Genomic DNA, 26,765 nt, shown 5'->3' with positions numbered 1-26,765 from the left:
GTCGTCCACATCACATGGTGCTCCTAGCTTCGTCATCGAGGTTTGCTTAGCTTCAGCGTGCTCCCCTGTCGTCCACATCACATGGTGCTCCTAGCTTCGTCATCGAGGTTTGCTTAGCTTCAGCGTGCTCCCCCCTCGCAACCTCAACGAAGCCAGCTCTGACGGGAAACTTCCTTGATGACATCTCCTCCCATCCTGCGTACAAAAGTCTTGGGAAAACATATGGTAAATCTTGGTTAGTCATCTGGTAAACAACCTAACCTCGGGCGACGCCCACCCGAAGCCAGCTCATAATCTTGACCTTGTCCGAAGCTAGCGGGATTCAGCGTTTGGTTGGGCGAGCTAAGACCTGGACACGGACAAAGGGTGGATTTTGGGCAGATCCCCAACACTGAACTTCTCCACCTCCACCATCTTCTCTACTGTCAGGCTCAGGAACTCGTGACCGATCCCAACTGCCCTGTTCTCCATCAGAATTTATCCAGCAATTCTCATAACAAATTACCTCCATCAGAAAAACTACTGAACAAATGCATTAAGCCTTCGTATCAGCTAAATGTGCAACAGATGTACTCAACAGACCTTATCATCAAATGCAATCTTTATCTGGGGCAAGCCCCTCGCTTTGCGCTTCAATCAGACCATTTACCACCTCGGCTTGACTTCCATCTTCGCCCCAGGTTACACCGCGCGCAACGGTAACTTCAAGAATCGGGCCTTCTCGTGGACGTGGAGGACATCGCCGCCCCCGCCGGAGACGACCACGACCTCGCTGTTGTCGGCGGCGGCTGCATCGCCCCCGCAGCCGGATGCCGTGGAGAGCACCTTCCAGTTGCTGATCTCGGAGGCGGCGGCGTCCATGGCCGTGGCGGCTCCTGGGTCTGCCGTCTATGTTAGGAACGAACGGCGTATGGAATAAGAAGTAAAGAATCAAACCGCACAGGAGACACACGATTTACGTGGAAAACCCCTTCAATGTGAAGAGGAAAAACCACGGGCACCAGCCGACAACAATCTCACTATATCAAGAGTTTGGGGTTACACGCCTACGGCGGCTTACAAGAGAATCTCTCTGTCTCTCTTCTATTTCTTCTGTCTGTCGCGTGAAACCCTAGCAAGGGTGCTAGTATATATAGTACCGAAACCCAGACAGGGGGTAATGTGCGGTACGGACTCTTGGTCCCGTGTGAGGATGGAACTCCTCCTCGTCCGACCTTGAGTCCTTCGTCCTGGAGTCGGGTGCGCCTGGGACTTCGCCTCGTCCGACCCCAAGCCTGGGGTCGGATGCGCCTGACCCCTTGAGGGTCGATCTTCGATTCGCCCGACCCCGAGTCCTGGGGTCGGGAGATGCTCCGACTCGTCCGACCCCAAAGTCCAGGGGTCGGAAGACGCTCCGCCTCGCCCGGCCCCGAGTCCCGGGGTCGGGAGATCCTCCGCCTCGCCAGACCCTGAGTGTAAAGGGTCGGGAAGGTCGGCCTATTTCCTGGAGTGAATTTGGAACAACTCCAACAAACTCCACCTTGAGACAAATTCATCTTGTATCATCAACCCTTCATCCTGAATAGAACAAAGACAAGAAAACCACTGGTGCCAACAATAGTCTCTTGGACTATCCAATTAAACCGACTAAGCCCGAGCACAGCTCAAACTTAGTAACGGGAACAGGCTTTGTCATCATATCAGCAGGATTATCATGAGTACTAATTTTGCATACCTTCAGCTTACCTTCTTCGATCACATCACGCACAAAATGATACTTGATATCAATGTGCTTAGTTCTTTCATGGAACATTTGATCTTTAGTGAGGTAAATTGCACTTTGACTGTCACAGTGCAGACTTATGCAAGATTCAACTCCACAAAGCTCGGCATACAAACCTTTCAGCCAAATCAATTCTTTGCACGCCTCACAAATCGCCATATATTCTGCTTCTGTAGTAGACAAAGCAACAACCGACTGTAAAGTAGCCTTCCAACTCACAGCACAACTGCCAACAGTAAACACATAGCCTGTGAGTGATCTTCGCCTGTCCAGATCAGCAGCATAATCTGAGTCCACATAGCCAACAAGACCCTCATCAGTTCTTCCAAACTTTAAACAGGAATTTGCTGTGCCTTTGAGGTATCTGAAAATCCACTGAACTGCCCTCCAATGTTCTTTGCCGGGATTAGACATATATCTACTAACAAGGCTCATAGCATATGACAAATCTGGGCGAGAGCAAACCATGGCATACATCAAAGACCCAACAGCACTTGAATAAGGAACCTTTGACATGTCTTTGACCTCTGCATCTGTACTAGGATACTGAGCAGTTGACAACTTGAAGTGAGGTGCAATAGGAGTACTTACAGCCTTGGCATCTTGCATGTTGAAACGCTGAAGAACTTTCTTGATATAATTCTGTTGACTAAGGAAGAGGAAACCAGAATTTCGGTCTCTCCTAATTTCCATACCAAGAATTTTTTTAGCACTACCAAGATCTTTCATATCAAAACCGCTACTCAATAGCTTCTTTAATTTATTTATTTCAGTTTTGCTCTTGGCCGCAATCAGCATATCATCAACGTATATCAGCAAGTATATAGGTGATCCATTAACGTGCTTGATATAAACACAGCTATCATACTTAGATCTTTTAAAACTGTGTGATAACATAAATGAATCAAACCTTTTGTTCCACTGTCGAGGGGACTGTTTCAAACCATACAAGGATCTCTTCAACTTGCACACATATTTCTCCTTGCTAGGCACTATGAAACCTTCTGGTTGGTCCATGTATATGTCCTCCTCGAGCTCTCCATGCAAAAACGCAGTCTTCACATCTAACTGCTCAAGCTCAAGATCATGTGAAGCAACAACACTAAGGAAAGTGCGAATTGAACTGTGTTTTACCACTGGAGAGAACACATCATTGTAGTCAACACCCGGAATTTGGCTGTAGCCTTTAGCAACTAACCTTGCCTTATACTTTGGAGGCTCACTTGGAGATAAACCCTCCTTTCTTTTGAAGATCCATTTGCAGCGGATGGCCTTCTTATTCTTAGGCAAAGGTACAAGTTCCCATGTACTGTTCTTCTCAAGAGATTGCATCTCCTCATGCATAGCCGAAATCCAATTTTCAGTATCGCCACAATGAATGGCTTCTTTATAGGTTGCGGGCTCATGAACATTCTCCACCTGTTCAGCACAACTCAAAGCATGGTAAGACAAATTACATTCTTCAATGAGACGGTTAGGAGGGGCAACTGTCCTTTTGGACTTGCGTTTAGCAATGGGTAGATCCTCCTCTGGAGTTTGCTGGACATCATCATGAGCATCAGCCGACCCCGAGACCAAGGGGTCTGGCGCTTCAGCAACATCCGACCCCGGAGTAAAGGGGTCTGGCGCTTGTGCATCAGCCGACCCCGGAGCCAAGGGGTCTGGCGCATCAGAGACAACCGACCCTGGAGCCGATGGGTCTGGCGCATCCGACCCCGAGACCAAGGGGTCGGGTTTATCAGTATCATCACGAGCTTGCTCCACCTGCAGACGCATACGCTGCAGTGCGTTGTCTGGAACTTTGTCTGAGGGCAAGCTGTCAGTAAACATCACAGATTCATTGAAAATAACACTTCTGCTTAGAAAGGTCTTTCCTGTTTCCGGGTTCCACAATTTATAGCCTTTGACACCCGAACCATAACCAAGGAAAAGACATTTAACAGCTCTAGGCTCCAATTTTCCATTATCAACATGAGCATATGCAGTGCATCCAAAAACTTTCAACTGTGAGTAATCAGCAGGCGTACCAGACCATACCTCAATGGGAGTTCTTTTATTTAGTGGAATAGAAGGCGACCTGTTGATCAAGTAACAGGCAGTATTAGCAGCTTCAGCCCAAAATCGCTTGCTCATCCTGGCATTAGACAGCATGCAACGGGCCTTGGATATGATGGATCTGTTCATGCGTTCGGCCACACCATTCTGTTGTGGAGTATGGGGTATGGTGTGATGCCTTACAATGCCTTCTGTTCTGCAATAATCATTAAATTCACGCGAACAAAATTCTCCACCATTATCAGTGCGAAGCAATTTCACCTTCCTTTCAGTTTGCCTTTCAATCATGACTTTCCAGTCCTTAAAGGCGGCAAAGGTATCATCTTTCTGTTTCAGAAAATAAGGCCATACTCTTCTAGAGTAATCATCAATAATTGTGAGCATGTAACGAGCACCACCAAGCGAAGGCTTACGGGAAGGCCCCCATAAATCAGCATGAATATAATCAAGAGTACCTTTTGTGGTGTGAACAGAAGTGTTGAAACGTACCCTTTTATGCTTCCCGAAAATACAGTGCTCACAAAACTTCATTTTACTCGAAGTGCAGCCATCCAGTAGGTTTCTTCTCATCAATTCGGTCATACCATGGTGACTCATATGTCCCAGACGCATATGCCAAAGGTTAGTTTTACTAGGTTCCTCATTAGTAACAGCAGCAACAGCGGAATCAGAACCAAGTAAAGTACACCCTCTAAGGACATATAATTTTGCAGAATTGAGATCACCCTTTAAGCAGACGAGATTACCTTTTGATACCTTCAGAACACCATCCGAACCGGAATATTTGTAACCTTTTGCATCAAGCGTGCTCAATGAAATAAGATTTCTGGACATCCCTGGTATGTACCTGACGTTTTTCAGAGTGCGAGTCAAGCCATCATGAGTCTTGATCTGAACCGAACCAATCCCCACAATATCACACGGGCTATTATCTCCCATCCGCACAACATCCCCTTTCGGCATAGACTTATAAGAGCTAAACCAATTTCTGTTAATGCAAATATGGAATGAACATGCGGAATCAAGAATCCATTCATCATGACTAGCAACACAACCGGCAAATACCACCAGACTATCTCCAGATTCTTCATCAGATACGGCAGCAGCAACAGAGACCTTACCAGCCGACTTGGTTTTCTTCTTCTCCTTATTCTGTACTTTTCTGCAATCCTCAACATTGTGATTTGTTAGCTTGCAATAAACACAGAATTTCTTATTACCATGCGGCTTGGACTTTGAACGGCCTCTCCTTTCATAATTTTTTCTTCCATCATCATTGGAGGATCTGTTATCAGTTCTGCCTCTCACGAGCAAAGCATCGCCCCTGGAGGACGACGTCCTGTCATTCTGCACCATACCTCTCATCTTCTCCCTTGACTGGAGAGCCTCATAAACTTCCTTTAAGGTTAGTTCATCACGGCTCAAGAGTATGGTGTCACGAAAATTTGCATACGAAGTTGGCAAAGAACATAACAGTAAAAGACCTAAGTCCTCATCTTCATACTTCACCTCCATTGATACTAGATCAGCGACGATCTTCTTGAACTCAGCGATGTGGCTCATCACTGAATCTTCCTCCTTCATCTTCAAGGTGAACAGCTTCATCTTCATCTGCATCTTACTGGTTAGGTCCTTGGACATACAGATTGATTCCAGTTTCAGCCATAGTTCTGCAGCAGTTTTTTCTTTCAGACACTCCTGCAAAATATCATTATGAAGATGCAACTGTATTAAGGCGAGAGCCTTCTGATCCTTGCGGATCTCTTCTGGAGTCCACGCGGTCTTCGTCTTCTTCCCGAAGCTATCCAGCGCCTCATCATAATCGTGAGTTTGCGCCAGAATTCCCCTCATCTTGACTTGCCATAGCGAGAACCGCGTGTCGTAGTTCAGCAGCGGTAGATCAAACTTCATCGACGACGACATGAAATCCAAACAGCAACCAAAGCTCTGGTACCACTTGTTAGGAACGAACGGCGTATGGAATAAGAAGTAAAGAATCAAACCGCACAGGAGACACACGATTTATGTGGAAAACCCCTTCAATGTGAAGAGGAAAAACCACGGGCACCAGCTGACAACAATCTCACTATATCAAGAGTTTGGGGTTACACGCCTACGGCGGCTTACAAGAGAATCTCTCTGTCTCTCTTCTATTTCTTCTGTCTGTCGCGTGAAACCCTAGCAAGGGTGCTAGTATATATAGTACCGAAACCCAGACAGGGGGTAATGTGCGGTACGGACTCTTGGTCCCGTGTGAGGATGGAACTCCTCCTCGTCCGACCTTGAGTCCTTCGTCCTGGAGTCGGGTGCGCCTGGGACTTCGCCTCGTCCGACCCCAAGCCTGGGGTCGGATGCGCCTGACCCCTTGAGGGTCGATCTTCGATTCGCCCGACCCCGAGTCCTGGGGTCGGGAGATGCTCCGACTCGTCCGACCCCAAAGTCCAAGGGTCGGAAGACGCTCCGCCTCGCCCGGCCCCGAGTCCCGGGGTCGGGAGATCCTCCGCCTCGCCAGACCCTGAGTGTAAAGGGTCGGGAAGGTCGGCCTATTTCCTGGAGTGAATTTGGAACAACTCCAACAGTCTAAACCTACGGCAAGGCAAAAGGGAAAGGAGGCAGAGGGATTGGGACTTCGAGAGGGGAGGGGACGGAGGAAAAGACCGGTGGATCCTCCTTCCTCGCCGCTGCCCCCTCCTCCTTCCCGACGGATCCGGCAGCGACAAAACCACCGGCGGCCGTCCAGCGGCAGCGCCGGTCCGGCGGGGGGTCCAGCGGAGGCGCGAGGTAGGTGGCCGTTGGGGTTGGCGGCCTTGGGAGGTGGGTAGCGAGCGCCTGGGCATCCGCTAGAAGTAGTGAACCATCGGCCGTCCGCTGATGTACCGGAGGCCTCCCAGTACCGTGGTGCGGGGTTTTTCTGCTACCGCGGTACTGGAGTATCGTTTAGCGGTCCCGGTGCGGACAGCCTTAAGGCTGGGGTCAGCAGGCTCGGTGAAAAAAAACGGTGAGAATGCACTGCAGGAGGATGACCAAATCGTTCTCCCCTACCACTCGTCGTTATTTTTGCCCGGATTGACACAACATGTGGACCCTCGATGGGGGGGGGGGGGGGGGGTACGGGAAACAGCTCTGGTAGAAAACTGACCTCAATTCTCTTACTGTGTATAGTATCGATGTATATTTCGGGTGGTGGAGAAATGACATATATGGGTACAGGCAAAGTAAGCTTATTGTGGCAACGGGATAAGCAACCCTTTTATTCTTATTATCGCATGCGGTTATGCACGGATATAGCATAGATACGGTAATGTAAGCACAGCGTGAATGGTGGCAGTGCCACGTATACGCAAAGCAGTCGGTGCCAGGACGATGCAGCTGTGAGAGAGAGAGCCTTAAAGCTTCTCACACTGAGCCGGAACGAAGGATAGCTTGCCATTGGCCAGGTCGTAGAGCACGTGCATGTTCTGCTGCTGATAGTTGCCTACTATAGTCATGCTGCCACCACCAGCGTTGATAGCAAGGCAGGTGATGGAGCGTCCCTCCTCCACGGCGTCGAACATGTAGTTCTCCCGCGGCAGGTCCAGCGTCGCGCCCTCGAAGTGGAACAGCAGCTTGGGCACGTCGTCGGGCTTCGCCGTCGACGACGACGGCGCCGCGAAGCAGAGCTGGGAGAGCGAACGCACGTTGTACACGCGGAGCCTCACCTGGGCAACGAACGCCTCGCGCATGAGCTTGTACACGTCCTCGGGCAGCGACGTCATGCCGGTGCCGGAGTCGATGATCGTGCCGCCGTCCCCATCGTCTCTCAGCGTGAAGGCGGACTCGGGCACCGGTAGCCTCGTCGAGCCGACGGTGATGCCTCTCAGCGAGACGTAGTAAAAGTTTGGATTCCTAGGCGGGTTCCTGACGAGCGGGGTTGTCTGCACGACGCCACGGGCGCTGTTGTAGAGGTTCGCTGGCAGGCCGAGCAGGACGGCGCTGGGTGCCGCCGCACCCGTGATCGTGGTGAAGCAGTGAGAGAAGTTGCCCACCTTGAGCTGTGACGGCAGAGACAGGAAACCGCGGCCGAAGCCGACGATGCCGGTCTCGTTGGACTCGAAAATGCCGGTGTTATCGTGACCGCACCCGAAGGACACGCCGGTCACGGCGGTGGCGGTGTGCCCGTCGAACGTGACCGTGTCTGCCTCGATGCGCCCGATCGTCACCGAGCCGTCGGCGTAGGAGTAGGAGTAGGCGCAAGCCTGTTGGCCCCTCGGGGACCTCACGCACGACGGCTTCCGCAGGCTCTGGCACGCCGTGGAGCGGCAAGGGACGCCGGCGAACGTGGAGGAGAGGGACGGGTCGAAGTAAGGAAGGGCCTGGCGGAAGCAGGAGATGCACGGCCGGCACTGCGTCCAGACGAGGTCGCTGCCCGTGTCGAGCGTCAGCTGCACGGGCTGCGGCGGCGTGCCGATGGCCAGGTGCGCCAAGTACTCGGTGTCCGGGACGGCGCCGGGGATCGCCCCCGGTGTCACCGGGGCGCTGGCCGCTTTGGGGAGTAACCGTGCGGCTCGGGCCTTGCTCCGCGACGACAAGCGTTGGAGCAGCTCGCGGTTGGTTAGGCCGCGGCCGGCGTCGACGTGCATGACCTTCATCCTGACAGACGCGGCTGCGGCGGCATGGCCCAAAGAGATGGCAAGCAGCGTGAGCACGAGGGCTAACTGCTTGCACATGATTATTATCAGATGCGAATGTTTAATCTGTGTTCTCTGTGTGCGCCAGCCACGACTAATATACACTAGCTAGCTAGTCCATCAACAGATCCTCCAGCACAGGCTAGTAATTTATCGAGATACAAGAAATAAAAACTTGTGGAAAAATTAGGCCACATATAGCTAATAATCAAAGTTTCTGATAGTCAATTATAAAAGTTTGTCTTATGACAAATTAAAATGAAAGAATAATAGATAATATATAGCTTAAATTTAATCCACGTATATGGATTATTCGTACCCAACTTCATAAGCACAATACATCTACTCACCTAATTTTCACAAGATTATTATGTGTACGATCGATGTCCCAAAGGAAAACGTCTAGCGTACGTCCGACGACGGTAGCATCAGCGAGGACTAAAGAACGACTCCGGTGCCGCCGCCAGAGACGACTCTTAATTACAGAGTCTTTTTGACGTCTGCTACCGATGATTGTCTCCTTCAATTCTGTGAGTCAAAGTCATGGTAGACGACGACGCCGGAGTCGATCTCCACCATCTCATCGTTTGGTTTGCCGTCACCTACGTGCATGAGTTACTGAGTTGATGAAGTCGGACAAAACGATTCGACGACACGGGTCCTCCCGGTCGTCGCGTCTCCCTGCCTTCCCGGCTCTGCAGCTGCGTAAATACCCCATATATACTTTTTATATGGGAATCACCAAGGCCCCGTTTGGATCCCTTCATTTTGAAGAAATTAGAATCTACTTCATGGAGTAGATTAATTTATCTTGGGATCTGGAATTCTACAACTTTCCAAACTTTAGATATAAGCCTATCTTAAATTCATGAGGGTGGAAGATGGAAATTGATTCTATAGATTATGATTATTATAATGGAATTCAATTCTTATAGCATGCTCTTCAACTCACCTCCCTATAGCAGAAGTACAACATGTAAATATCTCTCCCATATGGCCAACAATAATATATAAATATATTCCATATACAATTATATTAGCTTAATTAATTTGTGTCTAAATTATGATTATTAGAATCAATTCCAAGGATGCAAATGGGATCTAAATCTTTTTTATATATATGCATTCATTAAATTAAATATATATATATATATATATTAAGAAGATTCTAATTGACCGGTATTTTTGCTAATGACGTGATTAGATGCATTAAGATTATAATCACTTATATTGATAAATGCCTATATATCATATCTTGCTTAGATGAATTTACTATCTATCATGTACAAAGGAAGACAATCATAGGGCTAATGCTCTGGCACATCAAGCTGGTTATAATGTTCAGAAACCGTCAAAGAAAACTGACATTTTGCGAGGTCGAGGGTTATGCTCCAGAGGAACCGGTCATACCGCTTCCTCCAACCGTTTTGCGAGGTCGACTCTCCCCATGAGCGATGTATAATTAACAAGACCGCGACAAGCGACCTTTCTAAGCAACTCTCAAATCCCAAATCCCCAGTCGCCTCCTCGTCCTGATCTCTCGTCCCACAGTCGTTGAGAGAGCTAGCTAGCTAGAGAGACGATGGGTTACACGTTGGAAGACTACGCAAGGCTCCAGGGCAGGTTGTTCATTACCAGTATACTGTAGCACAGGTTGCTCGATGAATGTTCACATCAATGTGCCTATGTATAGATGCACACAGGTTGTTCAGCTGCTGAAGAACATATGGAGTTATTGATGAGGCCAATGGCTTTCATCAGTGCTGGTGGGTGATAGTTGCTATGGCCCGATCATCTCGGAAGTGTGGTATGGTGCTTAGCTAGCACCGTATGGTTAGGTCCAAAGTTCTTTGAACTTTTACACGACATGTGGGTAGATAAAAGGGGTATCTTTTATCCTGGGTCCTCAGGAGGCCTCCCACACCCGCACGTCGCGAAATATGCGTGTGCGCGGTCCGTGGGATTCGAGAACCCCACAACCTCGAAGCCTCGCGTGGAGCTTCCTTCCCATCCCACCTACACATTGCATCTGACTTTATAGGGGATGCAATCCTTTTATAATATCTCGTGGGGCCTTTTATAATAACTGGGACTAATAGGGGAGGATCGAAATTCAATTTTCTACTAGTGTCTGCGGAGATGTAAAACTGATCGATCAGCCATCCTCATAGTCAAGAGCGGCCTGGACCCTCACATGATTAATATACTTCAAGATGAACTTAAATCGTGGTTATGGTTATGCCATATACTTATAGCTTATGTTTAAGTTAAATGTGAGTTGGCATATACTTATACCTTACTGCTCAGGTACTAAGAAAATTAACAAACTAAATTTCTTATCGCAGTAAAGCAGAAAGCCTTTCCTTGTTTAAGCCTTACATTCATATTTTCCCCACACTCGCTGAGTATGACATGTGCTTACCCTTGCTATAACCAACATTGCTCAGAAGAAAGAAGCTGCTATAAAGTTGTTGTGAAGATGATTCTGAGTTCTAGGTGTACGCAATCCCCAGTCATTTGCTTGTGAAGTTTGGAGCCTCCGTTTCAAGGATTAAGCTACATATCTCTGATAGACACGTAAGTCATTATTTATATTTCTTTACGTGATATTGTTGTTGTTATTCACTAATGATGTCACTATATGTATGAAACATGATCCTGGCATACATATAAATAACACTTGGTTTTGTTTTAAAACCCGGTGTGACACTGATCAAGACCCTCCGAAACAGATGCATGCGACGCGTTCCGCGCTCGCCACGTACCGCGTTGCCCATGATGCACGTGGCTCCCAGCGCTCTCGTCGATAGTTCAGGGTTTAGTTAGAGCTTGATAGCTATCTTGTTCTCCTGTGTGTACATGTATATACATATGAGTCTAAACAGATCAATACAAGTGTGGTTGATCCAATTTCCTATTACATAGTATCAGTTACCTTCCGATGATGGCCCAACACTAGCATCACCTCCCTACCCTAGTCGACTCCAACAATGGCTCCTGGGTCAATAGCACCCTCTATAGCGCCTTGCAGTCCGCCAGCTTCGCCACTCCGCTTCCTCCAAGCATTGCTGAGTGGTACTTTGACACGAGAGCATCTACACACATGTCCTCCATGCCTAGTATACTTGCTTCTCCTCGTCCTTTAAGTATCTCCTCTTTTATCACTATTGGCAACGGCACTCAACTTCCTATCACCCACACCGCTAGCCCTTTGTTGCTGATTTATTCTTCACCACTGCTCCTCAACAACATCCTCATTTCTGCACACATGATTAAAAATCTTATTTCTATGCGTAAGCTTATGTGTGACAATAATGTTTCCATTGAATTTGACCCTGACAGTTTTTCCAATAAGGACCTTAAAACGCGCATGGTGAAGCTCTGCAGTTAGAGTCAGGGTGACCTTTACCCACTGTTGCTGCCACAAGCTCAGGCATTCACTGCTTCGTCAACAACCTCGGTGGATTTGTGGCACCAGCGGCATGGGCACCCAGGCTCCGATTCCCTATCTCAGGTCCTTCAGACTTTAGATTTTCAGTGTAATAAGTCACTCTCGCATTCATGCCATTCTTGCAAGATTGGTAGGAAAGTTTCACTACTAGAAAACTCACCTTTAGTTCCGGTTGGTAGGCCTCAAATTTCTCCCAAAACCATCCGGGATAATTTTTTTCAAGACAAAAGAGGGGTCCTTTAGTTCCGGTTGGTGTTACCGCCCGGTCGGCACCAGCCTAGCCTCCGCCTGCGTCCATCCTGCTCTGCCTCCGCCTCAACCATGCCCGGCCGCCTCAACCATGCACGCACCACCTGGCTGCCACCTCCCCCGCGCCCGGCCTCCGCCTCTGCAGCTGCCTCCCCCACGCGCCTCGACTCACGCCCACTCCTCCGCCCACCTGCTGCTTGGCCGCCCACACCCTCACCCACGCCTCAAGTGCCTCCGCCCCCACGCGCCAGCCCTGCCCTCACCCTGCTGCCGTTCCTCACTCCCAGTGAGAGGCAAGCAGAGGGGGAAGGGGAGGGGTAGCAGGGGTAGGGTGTGGCCACCTGCGTTTGAGGGAGAGGAGGAGGAAGAAGAAGAAATCAAGGACTTGGGTAGTGGGAGAAGAAAGCAGGGAGAGGATAAGGACTAGGACATGTGCGCGCGGGTGGAGAAGAGATAAGGACTTCGTGATGAGACCCCTATCCGCACCCCTGTGTGTTTTGTCCCACTTGGTGTTCCAACCGGGACAAAAGGGGGCAGGGGCGTCGCTGCCAGTTCTTTTCAACTGGGACTAGAACCCCTCCCATCGGTGTCCTTTCGGTGACTCACTTTTGACCCGGGACTAAAGGTCCTTTAGTCATGGGCCCAATGTTAACCGAGAAAAAAGGGGTTGGATGGAAGGCCAGTGCTCTAGTAGTGTTCAATTGCCTCACACATCATTCTTTTGCGCCCGATAGTGTTCTAACCTCAGTTGTAGCCATTCTAAATTTACATCCATTACATCATACATGATAAGCTAGTTGATCACCAATCAGCTTTAGTACAGCAGCGAGAAAGCCATCTTTTTTACAGCTAATGTACTCACAATCGGAAATGTCTATGCCGGATGAGCACCTAACATTATCATGAGTAGCCATGGTAGTACTATCGGCCACAGCAACACAAGCCGACGTATCACCATGAACGATCTCTACTTCATCGCCAACCCACTGAATCAAGCATTGATGCAAAGTAGGAGGAACGCATTGATTCGCATGTATCCAATCACGACCCAAGATTAAACTGAAGTTACCTTGGGTTTCGGCGATGAAAAAAGTAGTGGCCAACGTCTTACTCCCAATGGTGAGCTCCATAGAGACAATGCCCTTTGCTCCCATAGGCTCGCCTCCTCCCACACCGCTGACAGTCATTTTGGTCTTGATTAGCTCCTCATCTGAACCCCCCAATTTCTTGAATAAAGAATAGGGCATCAAGTTGACAATCGCCCCTCCATCAACCAAAATCCGAGAAATGGGCTTCCCATTGATGTGACCTCGCATATAAAGCGCCTTCAGATGATTTTCAGTGGCTTTAGGCTTCTAGAACACCGCTTCCTTAGGCCCAAAGTCAGGGTGAGCCACATCCTCCTCGGAGAGTACATATCCATCCATTGACATATGCACCACATTTATGTCCAGCATCATCCTCTCAGGCGAAGAACTGTAATCAACAAGTTGCTCATCATCCTCTGTATCATGGACCGATGCCAACTCGTCATCACAAGCCATAGGATCAAAAAGAGCAGAAATGGACGGTGTATCTAAAAGACCGGTCTGACCGGTTCCTGGACTGGTCTGACTGGTTCAGGAGCTGGCTCAGATGCTTCAATCAGTCTGACCGGTGTAGCTTTGGCGTCGGCCTTTGCTCTCCACTCCTTCTGTGGTGCCATGGGTCTGTACTTGTTGAACGCATCGTCCCTCTGTTCCTCTAGCTCATGTTCCCTCGTTTCCTGCAACCTGAGCCTCTGCAACTTCCTCCTTTGCGTGCGGATCAACCCGGGAGGACACCACTGAGGTAAAAAGTATTTAGGATTTGATCCACTACTGCTAGCTTCATGATCATTGGCAGGGGACATTTTTTGAACAGGAGCTAAGACTGGATTGCTTATATGAATCGATCTTTTTGCATTAGCTTCAATGGGAACCTTCATAGACCCAATCTGTATGACGGCTTCTTCTTTGCCCTTCCTTGGGTCTGCTTCTACCTTCTGGACTTCCCCTTCCCTTTTCTTGGGATGATACACCTTCATAGGGGGAGTGCCATGCGGTGTCTGGACAGACCGGTCTGACCGGTCAGGGTAGACTGGTCTTGTCGGTCGGGTTTGCTGACCCTAGCAAGATAGGTGAGGAGCCCATCGACTGTGCACGGGATGTGAGATTCTGTCCAAAGCTGGAAAGATGGCCACTGCACAGACTGATATGGCACCCATATCACCCATTATCATCCCACACCGGGCATGAAGGATTTGACGCCTGAGGAGCCCCAGATGTGGAGGGATGCTACCTTTGTCTCACTTGGTCATCCTTCTGCCTGACAACCACTCTCGACGGCGAACCTCGCTTTTCTTGGCGCGCGGGTGACCTCATTCTCTTTTCGATGGCTTGTAACGACCTTTTCCTTGGTATACTTGTTCATAAGCATATCAAAGGTGATTTTTTCCGTAAGGATTCTCCCCTGATCTTTTGCCACGTTGAGCTTCCATGTCCCAATCTCCGGGCGCTTATGTTTTAACATTCGGGGGTGACCCTGTGTCAGATTGGTCTGACCAGTCTCCTAAACCGATCTGACCGGTCCAGCCTGACCGACTGGCCCGGTCGGTTTCTGACCAGATTCCAAGTGTGAGGCTTGCCCCCCGTGTCCAGAGGCTTTCACAGTAATTTTGAATGATTTCCTACCATCAGGAGCCTTCTCATACCCCACCTCCCTTGTCGACTCCTTGGCTCTCAAATCGGGCTTTTCTTCCCCAATTACCACATTTTCCCCCTTGGTTGCTTCAGCTTGGTGTAGCCGAACCAGTACCTTAGGTTGTTGAATATCCATTGTGTTGACAGGGAATGGCGTCTTGTCCACTTGCATCTCATGGAAAGTCAACCGGCCTTCATTTATAGCCGATTGAAGCTGTCGATGAAACACATTGCAATCGTTAGTAGCATGAGAAAAAACTGTTATGAAACTTACAATATGCTTTCCTTTTCAGTTCTTCAAGTGGAGGCATGGTATGGGTTATTTTTAAGTGTCCAAGCTTGAGTAATTCATAAAAAATGTGATCACACTTGGAAATATCAAAAGTAAATTTTACCTCCTCCTGCTGACTCTTTTGAGCCGGCTTGAGTGATGCACAAGAGAAAGACTTAGCTTTAGAAGGACAAACAAATTCAATGATGTAAACTTCATTGTCGTCGTCGTTTGAGCTATCGGAATCATACTCTATGGCATGCATATTAGACCGACGCGACTTGAAGTTATCCTTTTATTTCGCAATTCTATGATCCATCGTTGAAGCCTTCATTAATACTTGCGCAATATTGTGAAGCTCAAAGCCTTCTAGCCGATCTCTAATGGTGGGTCTTAAACCTTTAAGCGCAAGGTTGGCCAAATCACTATCGGTAAGCGACAAATTAAAACAGCGGTTTTTAGTTTCCTTGAATCGCCTTACGTAATCAAAGACAGATTCTTCTTTTCCTTGCCTAACCGATGTCAAATCTGTCAACTTCAATTGGAAGTTCCCAGTATAGAAGTGATCGTGGAATTTCTGCTCTAATTGTTCCCATGAATCAATAGAGCCGGGAGCTAAAGAAGAATACCAAGCGAAAGCAGTTCCAATTAATGATAAAGAAAATAAATGAACACGTAAAGCATTATAGTAACCTGCTTCACCTAATTGAGCTAGATACTGACTAATATGCTCCCAAGTAGTCCGGTTATCTTCGGCACTAAATTTAACAAAATCGAGCATGCGCCAACCGACCAGATAGGGCACATAGTCAAAATCAGCTTGATACGGCTTTTGATATAATTTGGAACTATCTATGCCGTATTTGCTTTGCATTAGAGCTAGCACCTTCTCTCTGAATTTCCTAATCTCGCGCAAGGAGGGTATCTCTGAGTGCTCTTAGGCTGAAGTATTCACAGCACTCGCATGGGGTGGGTTGCCGTTCTGAATGCGGTGCAAATCAGAAAACACGTCATTCGAAACCCCTCTAGATGCAACGATGTTGTGGGGAATCGGAGGTGACGTGTAAGCTATTGTGTTAAAGGAGGATGGGTGGACCCCATACTCACCAACATGGTCAGGGGTGACCGAGCTGGGTACAATGGCGATCGGCACGGGCATCTCGGGAACGACGGTCAGCTGGTCGGCCTGGGAGGCCTGACTGGTCTGACTGGTCGCCTGGACCGGTCTGGACCCGGTACTAAGGCTAGGGATGAAAAGTCATTTTTCTAGTAGTGCTCTTAGGCTCATACTACTCATATGTACATCATGTTATGGATCGTAGACGAGTACTTGATTCCTGGTCTGAAGTCAGTCTTGCTGGGTCCCGTCAGAACAGCAGGTCCACCACGCAAACACTAAAGTCAGGGCAAGAATCACGAAAGCTACTTAAAGAAAAGCAAAACTAATCCGCTTACCTTACCACTCAGAAAAGATAGCACACGGCAGCACTCACAGAATACTTTCCCTTTTTTTATACTGACTCGGTGAAGTCTGCAGAGATTCCTTGTCCAGCAGTTACTTTCCAAAAGCAGCTAAACTTTACTTAAGTTCCACTCCATTTCAGAACAAAGAAGCTTGGTGAACATGCTAGAGGCAATCGAATCAGCTAGCTGCGCTGCAAGACTTTTGAAGGGGAGTGCTACCTTGCTCATTACATTTTATCCTTTTTCCTATATAATATCAAAGGGATTCGATCGCTACATGACGTGTATACGATAGCAACCAAGTGACTATACGCTGCAGACATTATTGTAATACTCGTCGTCACACGCACAGCACTCAAAATGTAATACCGAGCTAATGTGCCAACTCTGAGCCATTGTGGCACATGTGTTCAGCTCAGATGGAATGAGAGCCGTTTGGTATGGCTCCGAGCTCCAGCTTCTCCATTTGAAGCTGAGGAGTCCTATAAAACACACACACACACATAAAAAAAACACAGGTAGCTTCAGATGAGAATTTGGTGAATCGCTCCAATGATCTGCCTTGATATGCAGGTGGGGTAGGTAATTAATGCAACCCGCGAGGCCCGCCCCCTAAAAATTGTCTTTGTGGCTTATGTAAGCTGACGTAATGACCCAAAACCCAATATACAAATAATAGTGTCAAAACCCTATAGAACCGGCCCAATAAAAATTTGATGCCAAAAAATATAGAGGTCTTTTATGGTACACAATATTACCTTATACTACTATTCGAAAAGGACTCGTATGTAAGGATCCGACAGTCAAGATTAATTATATACTACTAGAAACTTGACATGTGGTATAGGTAGTATATATAGGTAGTATAAGGGTATTATTGGTAAGATTACCAGTGGCACATCATTGTAATATACTTTTGACATCACTTTTCATCTCTACATTTTTATTTCTTCATTATCATTTCTTCCTCATCTCATCTTCCTGTTGTGTACCGACAGCAGCGGTGGCGGTAGTGTTGTTGTCGTGACGCTGGGCACCTTGCTCGCGCGAGCGGCGGTGAACTGCGGGGAGGATAGCTTCCTCATGCGTGCGACAACGAACTGCGGGGATGTGCTGACACCCTTGAGCAGTGGTGACTGGCCCGGAGGCCGGGTCCCGCGAGCAGGGCGGGGAAGGGCATGGCAAGGTGGCTACAAGGATGCAACGCATCACTGCTGATTGGATCACAAGTGTACCAATAATCAAATTGAATATGAAGCCTATCTCTATAAATGCTTGGACATCATAACTTGCATGGATGAATTTAATATCTATCATATACCAAGGGAAGATAATCCGAGGGCTAATGCTCTAGCACAACGAGCCTCTGGCTATAGCATCCATAAAAGGAACTTTCACAAAAGAAAGCTGACGCTTTACGAGGCCGAGTGTTGTGTCCTAGAGGAACCGGTTCGACCGGCCTCCGGAAACCGGTCTGACCTTCCAGTCAGCCGGTCTGACCAATTTGTTTGGAGAAAATCCTACTTCGGCCGTGGATCGTCCAAAATTTGCTAAGGATGAAGTGGATGATTGGAGAGCACATCTGATTAATTATTTGCAGGATTCTAAGTGTTCAGTTGACAGAAAAGTCCGACGGTGGGCACTCAAGTTGACTGGTAGAGGGTGAGTTGTATCGTCCGATGATTGATGGATTGCTTTTAATGTTCTCGGATTCTGATGAGGCCAGACTAGCTATGGCAGAGGTGCATGAAGGAGTTTGTGGTACGCATCAATCGGCTCGTGTGATGAAATGGCTCCTTAAGCGAGCTTGCTGTTATTAGCCTAATATGATAGTTGATTGCTTTCGTTTCTACAAAGGTTGTGAAGAGTGTCAAAAGTTTAGGGATGTTCAGTTGGTGCCTGCTTCATCGATGAATTTGATTATAAAGCCATTGCCGTTTAGAGGATGGGGATTGGATTTCATTGGCAATATTCATCCTTCTTCGTCAAAGGGACATTGTTTTGTGATTGTGGCTACTGATTATTTCACCAAGTGAACTGAAGTAATTCCCCTCAAGAATATGACACATCGAGAGGTAACTGAGTTTGTCAAAGAACATACTATACACAGATTTGGTATTCCACAAACCTTGACTACGGATCAAGGGACACTACGGATCAAGGAACTTCATTCATATCTAAATAGGTGCATGAGTTTGTGGAATCTTAGGGTATTAAATTGCTCAATTCATCTCCCTATTATGCTCAAGCTAACTGTCAAGCTGAGTCTAGCAACAATATCTTGATAAAGCTCATCAAGAAGAAGATAGAAGACAATCCTAAAAGATGGCATGAGGTATTATCGGAAGCTTTGTGGGCTCATCGTGTTTCTAGGCATGGTGCAATTAAAGTTACTCCTTTTGAGCTTGTCTATGGTCAAGAAGCTGTTTTGCCTGTAGAGTTAAATGTGGGTGCATAAAGGTTGGCTAAGAAAAATGAACTTGATTTCGATACCTATTATGCTTTGATGATGGATAGCATTAATGAAGTGACCGAAAAGTGGATGGAGGCTTTGGTTAGGATTGAAAGGGATAAGATTTGAGTGGCTAAAGCATACAACAAGAAGGTTAAAGCCAAAGTATTTCATATAGGAGCTCTGGTTTGGAAAGCAATTCTACCTATAGGAGATAAGAGTAATGAGTTTGGAAAGTGGTCTCCATGTTGGGAAGGGCCATACAATATTGCAAGTATGCTCCGTGGCAATTCCTATATGGTGGAGATTTTAAGTGGATTTCGGCTACCTAGGGCTCTGAACGGGAGATAGTTGAAGAAGTATCATCCAAGTGTTTGGCAGGACTCTTAAAATCAATATGGCCGATATTTCAAAATATCACCACTAGAACAAATGGCTGGTAGGATTCATCATTCTTAGAATTATTTCTTGGCACGCAAGCTTTACCAAGAAATAGGGGGGGCATGTGCTGTTGAAATAATGGGCCTAGCCCATAAGTAATTTCAGAATTTCAAATAAATCTCAAAGGCCCATGTGGGCAAGAGGTGGAGTGGTGCAAGTCTTTAGTCCCACATTGCTAGTGGAGGGGAGGGATGACCAACTTAAATATGGAAGTTGTCTCCACTCCTCCAAGCTATGTGTGTGGGGAGAGAAGGAGAGCTCCACACGCGCGCGCTCGCTCGCCTCGCCTCGCCTCGCCGGGCGGGCGGGCGGGCGGGCGGGCGAAGGGCGCGGGTGCGCGGCACCTGCGTGAATGGTCCGCCGAAATCCGGCCCCTCGCCTTGCGGGGGCGCGGCTTCCTTTTGCCGTTTTAGTTTTTGGTTACTTGGTTGTTAAGTCAGCGAGATATATGGAATCCTAACCGGTTTAGATCAAGATCGCGACGTGAGAATCGTGGGCTCTCCTATATATGCGACCTACCGGCCTCTACCAGAAACAGATCTATTCGAGCTAGGGTTTTTGCCTCCTCTCGCTGCTGCGCCGCCACCATAGCCTACTCCATCCCGATTGTCGGCGTGCACCGGCGATTGGGAGAGCAGGTCTCCGGAACCGTCGTCTTCAGCGATCCTGCACCGGGAGAGGGCGAATAAGGTTTTTGGGAAGCGCTCTGCGCGACTGCTCGATCGCTTCCTCCGCTTCGTCAAGTTCTTCGTCGACTCCTTCACCACGGCTCGTCTACCTCTTCGTCGCTTGGGTCTCACTCGTCGTCGCGAACAACGTCAGGCTGCTGATCGTCGTCGCCTGCTGTATCCGGTAGTCGTCCAGGAGCCGGTTTTCATCAAGAAAGAAACGTACGTTCTCTTAACTCACATTCTGTCTTCCATACTAGCTATTATGATCTGTTGCAGTCTGATAGCACTGGATAGTATGGTAGAATGTCTGATTCTATTTGCAATGATAGACTTGTCTAGATCTTGCGTAGACATGTCTAGTTTAATCTGCTGTTTGTTCATCGTATTCATGATTTATTTCTGGATTAAATTAAAACTAAAAGTGCTTATATATCCAACATGTGCTGACGCCCAAAAATGGCAGCAATGCCGACCAGGCTGGACTAGCCAATCTGACCGGTCTGGTCGCTATAGCTGGTCTGGCACGAGCCAGCCGGTCTGACCGGTTGCCTCGATCGGTTAGACCGAGTCTGAGGCAAGATTAGGAGTCCTAGTCGAATCGGAGTATAAACGGGATTTTCTTGCGGCAAAAGACCTCTTACCCTATAAATATAAAGGGCCCTGGCCGATTGAGCAAAAAATCACCCAATCGTCAAATAAATCTTTTACACTTTTATCTCCAAACCCTAACTTTTGCAACCCCTTACTTTCCTCCTTCATCTCGATGGTGTTTGAGGATGTTCTGAGTGGCCTGATCGATCTCAGAACAAGCCTAGGCTCGCCATCTCCGACGGGGTCCCTCCCGAGGTGGTGAACATAGGTTTTCGCGGGGCGTCTAGGAGGACCGGTCTGACCGGCCAGGTGCAGAAGCACCAGCGAGGTGATCTTCTGGTGCATGTGCGAGCTAGCGCAAGTTGTGATTTGGCCGGAAAAGGCGTCAACAATTTCTTCCTCTGCCAACAACCTGACATTTGAGCTCGGCTTAATCTGCTTAAGTGACTCACCTGACCAGAGGATTTCAATCAGGGATGTCACGGTGGCACTCAAGAAGATAAAAAAGGATTATACCGAATCAATAATATCAGCAATCAAGACGAGTGCTACCTGTGATTGAACTGTTCTGTCCGTTCCATCTTCCAATTATTTTTCAGTATTGTTTTATCCCATTGGCCTGTGCATAATATGGTTTTTGAACGTATATACTACCATTTCTGAAATATGGTTGTTCTGAATGTATATCTACAACTATCAAATATAGTCTAACATTGTGCAAACCATGCATTTGAAGATTCATGGGTGGAGTTCAAATACTGCAATCCAAGTAGCGTGTCTCTGAAATTCAGTAAAAGAGTGTCTGCTGAACGAGCTGCAGGCCAAGGGTCACAAAGCATAGCAGAAGACCACCGGTAGCCTGCAGAAGAAAGAAATCAAGATAAGTAGTCATGACTCCACAAGACAAGTACAAGTGTACTCGTACCTCAATGCCTTGCCCTTCCGCAAGAGTTATTACCGGCAGGGGCGCAACATCAACGGTGTGGAGGCCACGTCGGACATTTTGGTTCCTCACAACAGTCCATCGCTTTTTTGGCGAAGGGGTCAAATCCACGTCAAGAGTTTCGTTAGCAGGACATTTTGGCACACCAGGAGATGACTTGCTCTATTTTCGAGGCATGCGGCTGCATCACAAAATTATCCAAAGAATCAGAATCGGAGCTGCTGATGGACTCGAGATCTTCGTCCTCCTCCGCTTCATCCGAGACTTCCCCAGGTAGTTGAAAAGAGTGCACTAGCATCGTGGCTTTCACAGCATCAGCACTAGGGGGAGGAGGAGGCGAATAATACATGAGTACATCCTCCTGCATAAGGAGAAACAAGTCAGAAACAACAGATTAAACAATACGAGTACTCAAATGACAAAGGCAACAAATACTTACTTCTCTTTTCTTGTTCCAGTGGTCAAAGTCCTTCACTACTTCGCCTACTTCAGGCACGCCCTCAAAGTTCTTGAACATACGGCTCAGCCGCATCGCCACTTCTTTGTCAGAGATATCATCGGGCAACATTCTTGACAGATCGTGGAGACCCATGTACTCATATCCAAAGTCTAGCGCAACTGCAGCGGCTGCATCCTTCTCTTAAGGAAGCTGGCAGCCACACCAATACCTGTCAACCCGTCCTTCTTCAAAGCTGCAATCTTGTTCAGCAGATCAGGTATCTGCATATTATCAGCACTCGTTGGCTCATCAAGCCACCGACTACTATACTTGGGGCGGTGTCTAGTAACCTTGGGCAGATGAGGCTCATGGTCTTCAATTTAGAACCACTTCTCCTTCCAACCCAGATGCGACTCTACTAGTTTGTACTCTAAATATAAATTAGAGTATTGATCACGGACTTCAAAGCTAGCACCTCCAATGACTTGCATGTTCTCTTGACTAGGCTGCGGCTTCAGGCGGAAGATCTTGCAGAACAAATTACAGTGGGGCTGAATCCCCAGAAAGGCCTCACAAAGATGGACAAAGATGGAGATGTGCAGAATCCCATTGGGGTTGAGATGCACAAGTTGCTATGAGTAGTAGTCAAGTATACCCCAAAAGAACTCAAAAGTGGGGATGGCAAGTCCACGCTCAACGAAGCGGGCAAAAGTTACCGTCTCCTTGGGTGAACTTCAAGTATCCATGGATTGTTGTACGAGGACCTCCAACTCACGACTGCCTTCTCCTTCAGTAGCTTGGCATCAACCAACTCCTGAATCTCTGTGTCTTTCATTGTGGACCTCTTCCAGGTTTTGGCTTGGTTGGGAGGCGCGGTCTGGTTGGTTTCTCCACACTTCGGCGGCGGCAGTTGGGGCTCTTTCTCCTTCCTGTAAGTCTCCTTCTTGGAACCCTCGGACCCCTTCTTGGAACCTTCAAGCTTCTTCCCCATCCTAATGCTTTCCTTGGTCTTCACGTGCATACACTTGGGGGCTAAGGGGAGGCAGCGTAGGCGAAGGAAAAAGACGGCGATGCTAGCGATCCAAGATGAGATTGCAGCGGCGTTGGGGGCTTGGGTTTTTTTTTTTGCCAAGGCAAAGGGCAGATGCAAAGGACAGCGAAAGGGGAGGGGGTAGCTTTCCTCTATCATTTATAATTGTGGCGGAGTTACCGGAGGCAAAGGACCAGTGTTTTCATGTAATTGGCGATAATTCGGCCTTATCCACTTGACACAAGTTTCTCCATCAGGCAGAAGCTAAAGGGCCACGGTAACAAATGAATGACCCTTATAACTTCTGGAATTAGTCATGTAACGGCTCGGGGGCTGCACATACCATGCCCGTTGGATGAAAAAAAATTTCAAGATCAAGATGAAGATGGAAGGAATGTAGATTGACCCTCAGCCTGATTCTTCGATTCAATCTAAGGCTCGGGGGCTACTCCATATGTAGTGCGATTTTCATCCCACTTTCGTATAATGATTTTAAGATAGACTTTCTAAAAACAACATCAGAAGAGGCTAGAGTACCTTTCAGCTACATGACAGTACTCGAAGAACTCAACGACTAAGTCACAACAGAAGTACTCGAAGAGCACAAAAAACTAGTCCAACCACGTCTGCAGAAGTACTCAAGACTGTTGCATTTGACTACAAAGTACTCAAGGGCTTGTCAGGCATACATCCATGGACCCACCGGAAGGTTTGTACGGATCCACATACAGGATAAGTACACCAAAATGTATCAAGACATGGAGTCTATAGTGCAGTACGGCATAGTCTACATGGAGTCTAGGGGACTAGTCGAGGATAAGTAAACTACTCTTCCTAGTTGGTGTAGAACTCTATAATCGAATCTGACTAATACTCTTGTAAAACAACCAACTTGTAACCCTGCTCCCCCAGTATATAAGGGCGGGCAGGGACCCCTCCAAACAAGTCAAATCCAATACAAGCAAAACAACACACATGATGTTGGGTAGAACTAATTCATTATCAATTTAACACTCTTTATTTTCAACCGGATGTCTACAACTCTGGACCAGAATAGAATGTCTTCTTGATCTCGAGCATGTTTGATAGATCATGTTTGTGCAAAATCTGGCCGACAAGTAAATGTTTGTAGTTTTATAATCGCGTTATGATCGGAGGTGGCCTAGCATGCAATGACACATGATTTATACTGGTTCGGGCAGCGCACCCTACGTTCAGTTGGGGGTCGGTCGTCAACTTTATTCCTGAGTCCAGATGCTCAAAGTTTGCAGTGAGGGTACAAACGAGAGAAGGAGATGGGGTGCTTGAGTCTTGGCCTTGTTCTCTTCTCTATGAAAGAGAGTGGCAGGAGCCCAAACGTGCGCTATGTGTGAGCGTGTGAAGAAACGTAAGTAGAACATAATGCGTGTGTGTGAAGCTTCTGTGCTGTGCCTATCAGAAAGTGTCCGTCTTAGAAGTGGGGGAGGTCCATCCCATTTTATAAATCAAGGGGGCAGCCTTACAGGTTGGGAAGGATAAGGGAGTGTTGCGGGGCGGCGGTGCTTCGCCGGGGAATCACGGCGGCGCGCGTCCGTGCACGGATTCGCGCGCAGAGGGCACGAGGGAGATGCAGGGGCGCGGGGAACTCATTTGGGCAGTTTGAGCGAGGCGAGCCGTGGTGGCGACGGTGGAATGGCGCGGCGGCGACATGGAGCTCCCGCGAGCTCATGCGGCAGGAGAAGTCACGATGCTGCGCGGGAAAGGGCATGGCCGGGGGCCTCACCTGCGCGTGGAGTCTCGGCGGTGTCACAACGACCAAGAAAGGCGACAATGGCGCGAGTGGCGAGGAGCAACGGCGCGAGGGAGAGTGAGCGAGATAGCTCTGTGCGGGAGAAGAATGGAGGAAACAGGGGTGGAAGCTTTATAGTGCCTGCGGCACAGATAGGAGCGGGGCTGTTGCGGCTGGCGACATGGGGGAGCGGAGGATGTTGCGGCCGGTTGCGAGACGGCGCGCGCGAACGTGGCGAAGAGGCAGGGCTGGCGGTTGCGGCATGTGCGCGTTGCGGCGGGAGGAACGGGATGACGGCGTGTGGGTGGGAAAGCAGATGGACCGGCGGATTGCTGGACTGGTGAGAGGAGCAGATGTAGAGCTGGGCTGGCTGGTTAGCGACGCGGAAGCTGGGCTAGAAGGTGAGCTGCTGGGCCGGAGAGCTGAGTGGGAGGTGGGCCGGCTGGGCTGAAAGAGAGAAGGGGAATGATGCGGCCCAAAGAAAGGGAGAACGGAGAGGAGAAAGGTTTTGAAGGAGATTTGAATTTGAATTTTAAACTTAAATTCGAACTCAAACAAACAAAAGCAATGCATCGGCAAGAATGCACAGGCACAGAACATCATCATTTAATTTAGAAAAACAAACAATTATTTTTCCTATACTAAATTTCCTGTAAAGATAAATAAATGTTGGAAAATTTAAAATTTTGAAAAAAAATTATTATTTAATTATTCCTTTATTCACATCCTGAAATTTAAAAATTTCACGATGTGACAATTCACCTCCTGGCCAACAACTCCACCTCCGCCTGAAGCTTCAGCTGCACCTGGTCGCGCACTGCCGTCGCCCAGGAGCCTGCTGCACCTCCGCCCGAACCTCCTGCAGCACCTCCACCTGCACGAGGCCGCCGCCTGCCGCCCTCCTATAGCCGTACGCCGCCCGCACGCGCCTCCTGCAGCCGCGCGCCGCCGTCGCCCGCACGAGCCCGCCTCCGCGTGCCACCGCGAGCTGCCGCTGCCGCGTGCCCCTACTGCTGCCGCTGGATCCGGGGTGTGGGAGGGTGGAGGAGGTGTCCGGCCGCCGAGAGTTGCGCTGCCGCCACTGGGGTGAGTGGGCCCACACGCTGGGGTTTCGGGGTGGACAGGAGCACAGGAGAAGAGGAGAGTGGGAGAGAGAAAGGTTAGGCTCTTAATACCAATTGTTGGCCCAAATGGTCTGTTTCTCATTCCTTAGCCCTCAAAGGGTCCATTAGGTACTAGATATAGAGCCAACCATAGTAGGTGGCTTGGACATCAAGTAAAGCATCAAAGGTATCTAATACATGAAGGCAAAGATAGATAGATAGATAGATAGATAAACACCCAACTCACAAACTAAGACTTATTCTGTCAAAGTTGAGATCCACACGAAGGCAATTTTCACATCAACAAGATGTAACAATGAGTTCATTCTACGTGCTGTTGCTGCTAACTGTGCATCCAACAGCTTTGTATCCATTGTTAATTCGATAGACACTTGTATAGTCAATAGAGAATATATATTAGTTCGTGTGAAAATTTGGTATTTTTTTGAAACTGATGGATATTTTTTAATTTTTTTCAAAAAAAGTTTGCCGAGTGTCCTAAGTTGGACACTCGGCAAATAAACCGTTTACCGAGTGTCCACGTAGGACACTCGACAAACCAGACGGCCCCCCCCACGCCTCAAAACCAGACGCCCCCCCTCCCCACGCCTCAAAACACACACCCCCCGGCCCCCCGCGCAGACCGCGCGCCCCCGCTACTCTCCTCTCTCCTCGCCCCGGCCGCTCA

The 26,765-nt window shown here is 48.3% G+C and overlaps 1 protein-coding gene and 1 long non-coding RNA gene across 2 annotated transcripts; both read right to left on the bottom strand.

The window, feature by feature from the left end:
• Positions 1 to 6,944: 6,944 nt before the first annotated feature.
• On the bottom strand, positions 6,945 to 8,572 carry LOC101781702 (aspartic proteinase nepenthesin-1). The gene has a single exon (XM_004979962.3). It carries the CDS (start codon positions 8,521 to 8,523, stop codon positions 7,204 to 7,206), a length of 1,320 nt encoding a protein of 439 aa, XP_004980019.1. The 5' UTR covers positions 8,524 to 8,572; the 3' UTR covers positions 6,945 to 7,203.
• A 2,764-nt stretch (positions 8,573 to 11,336) lies between these two features.
• On the bottom strand, positions 11,337 to 12,494 carry LOC111258297. The gene is made up of 3 exons (XR_002678963.1): positions 12,096 to 12,494; positions 11,843 to 12,008; positions 11,337 to 11,744 (listed from the first exon to the last, which is right to left on the bottom strand). It is a non-coding gene; the product is annotated as an uncharacterized LOC111258297 (long non-coding RNA).
• Positions 12,495 to 26,765: the final 14,271 nt, after the last annotated feature.

The sequence above is a fragment of the Setaria italica genome, chromosome VIII (genome assembly GCF_000263155.2).
Source record: "Setaria italica strain Yugu1 chromosome VIII, Setaria_italica_v2.0, whole genome shotgun sequence".
NCBI lineage: Eukaryota > Viridiplantae > Streptophyta > Magnoliopsida > Poales > Poaceae > Setaria > Setaria italica.
This window is presented reverse-complemented; position numbering and strand designations above follow the sequence as displayed.

Bases quoted from the DNA above. Each gene is read 5' to 3' on its own strand.
- LOC101781702 (XM_004979962.3), bottom strand. From the start codon at position 8,523: ATGTGCAAGCAGTTAGCCCTCGTGCTCACGCTGCTTGCCATCTCTTTG.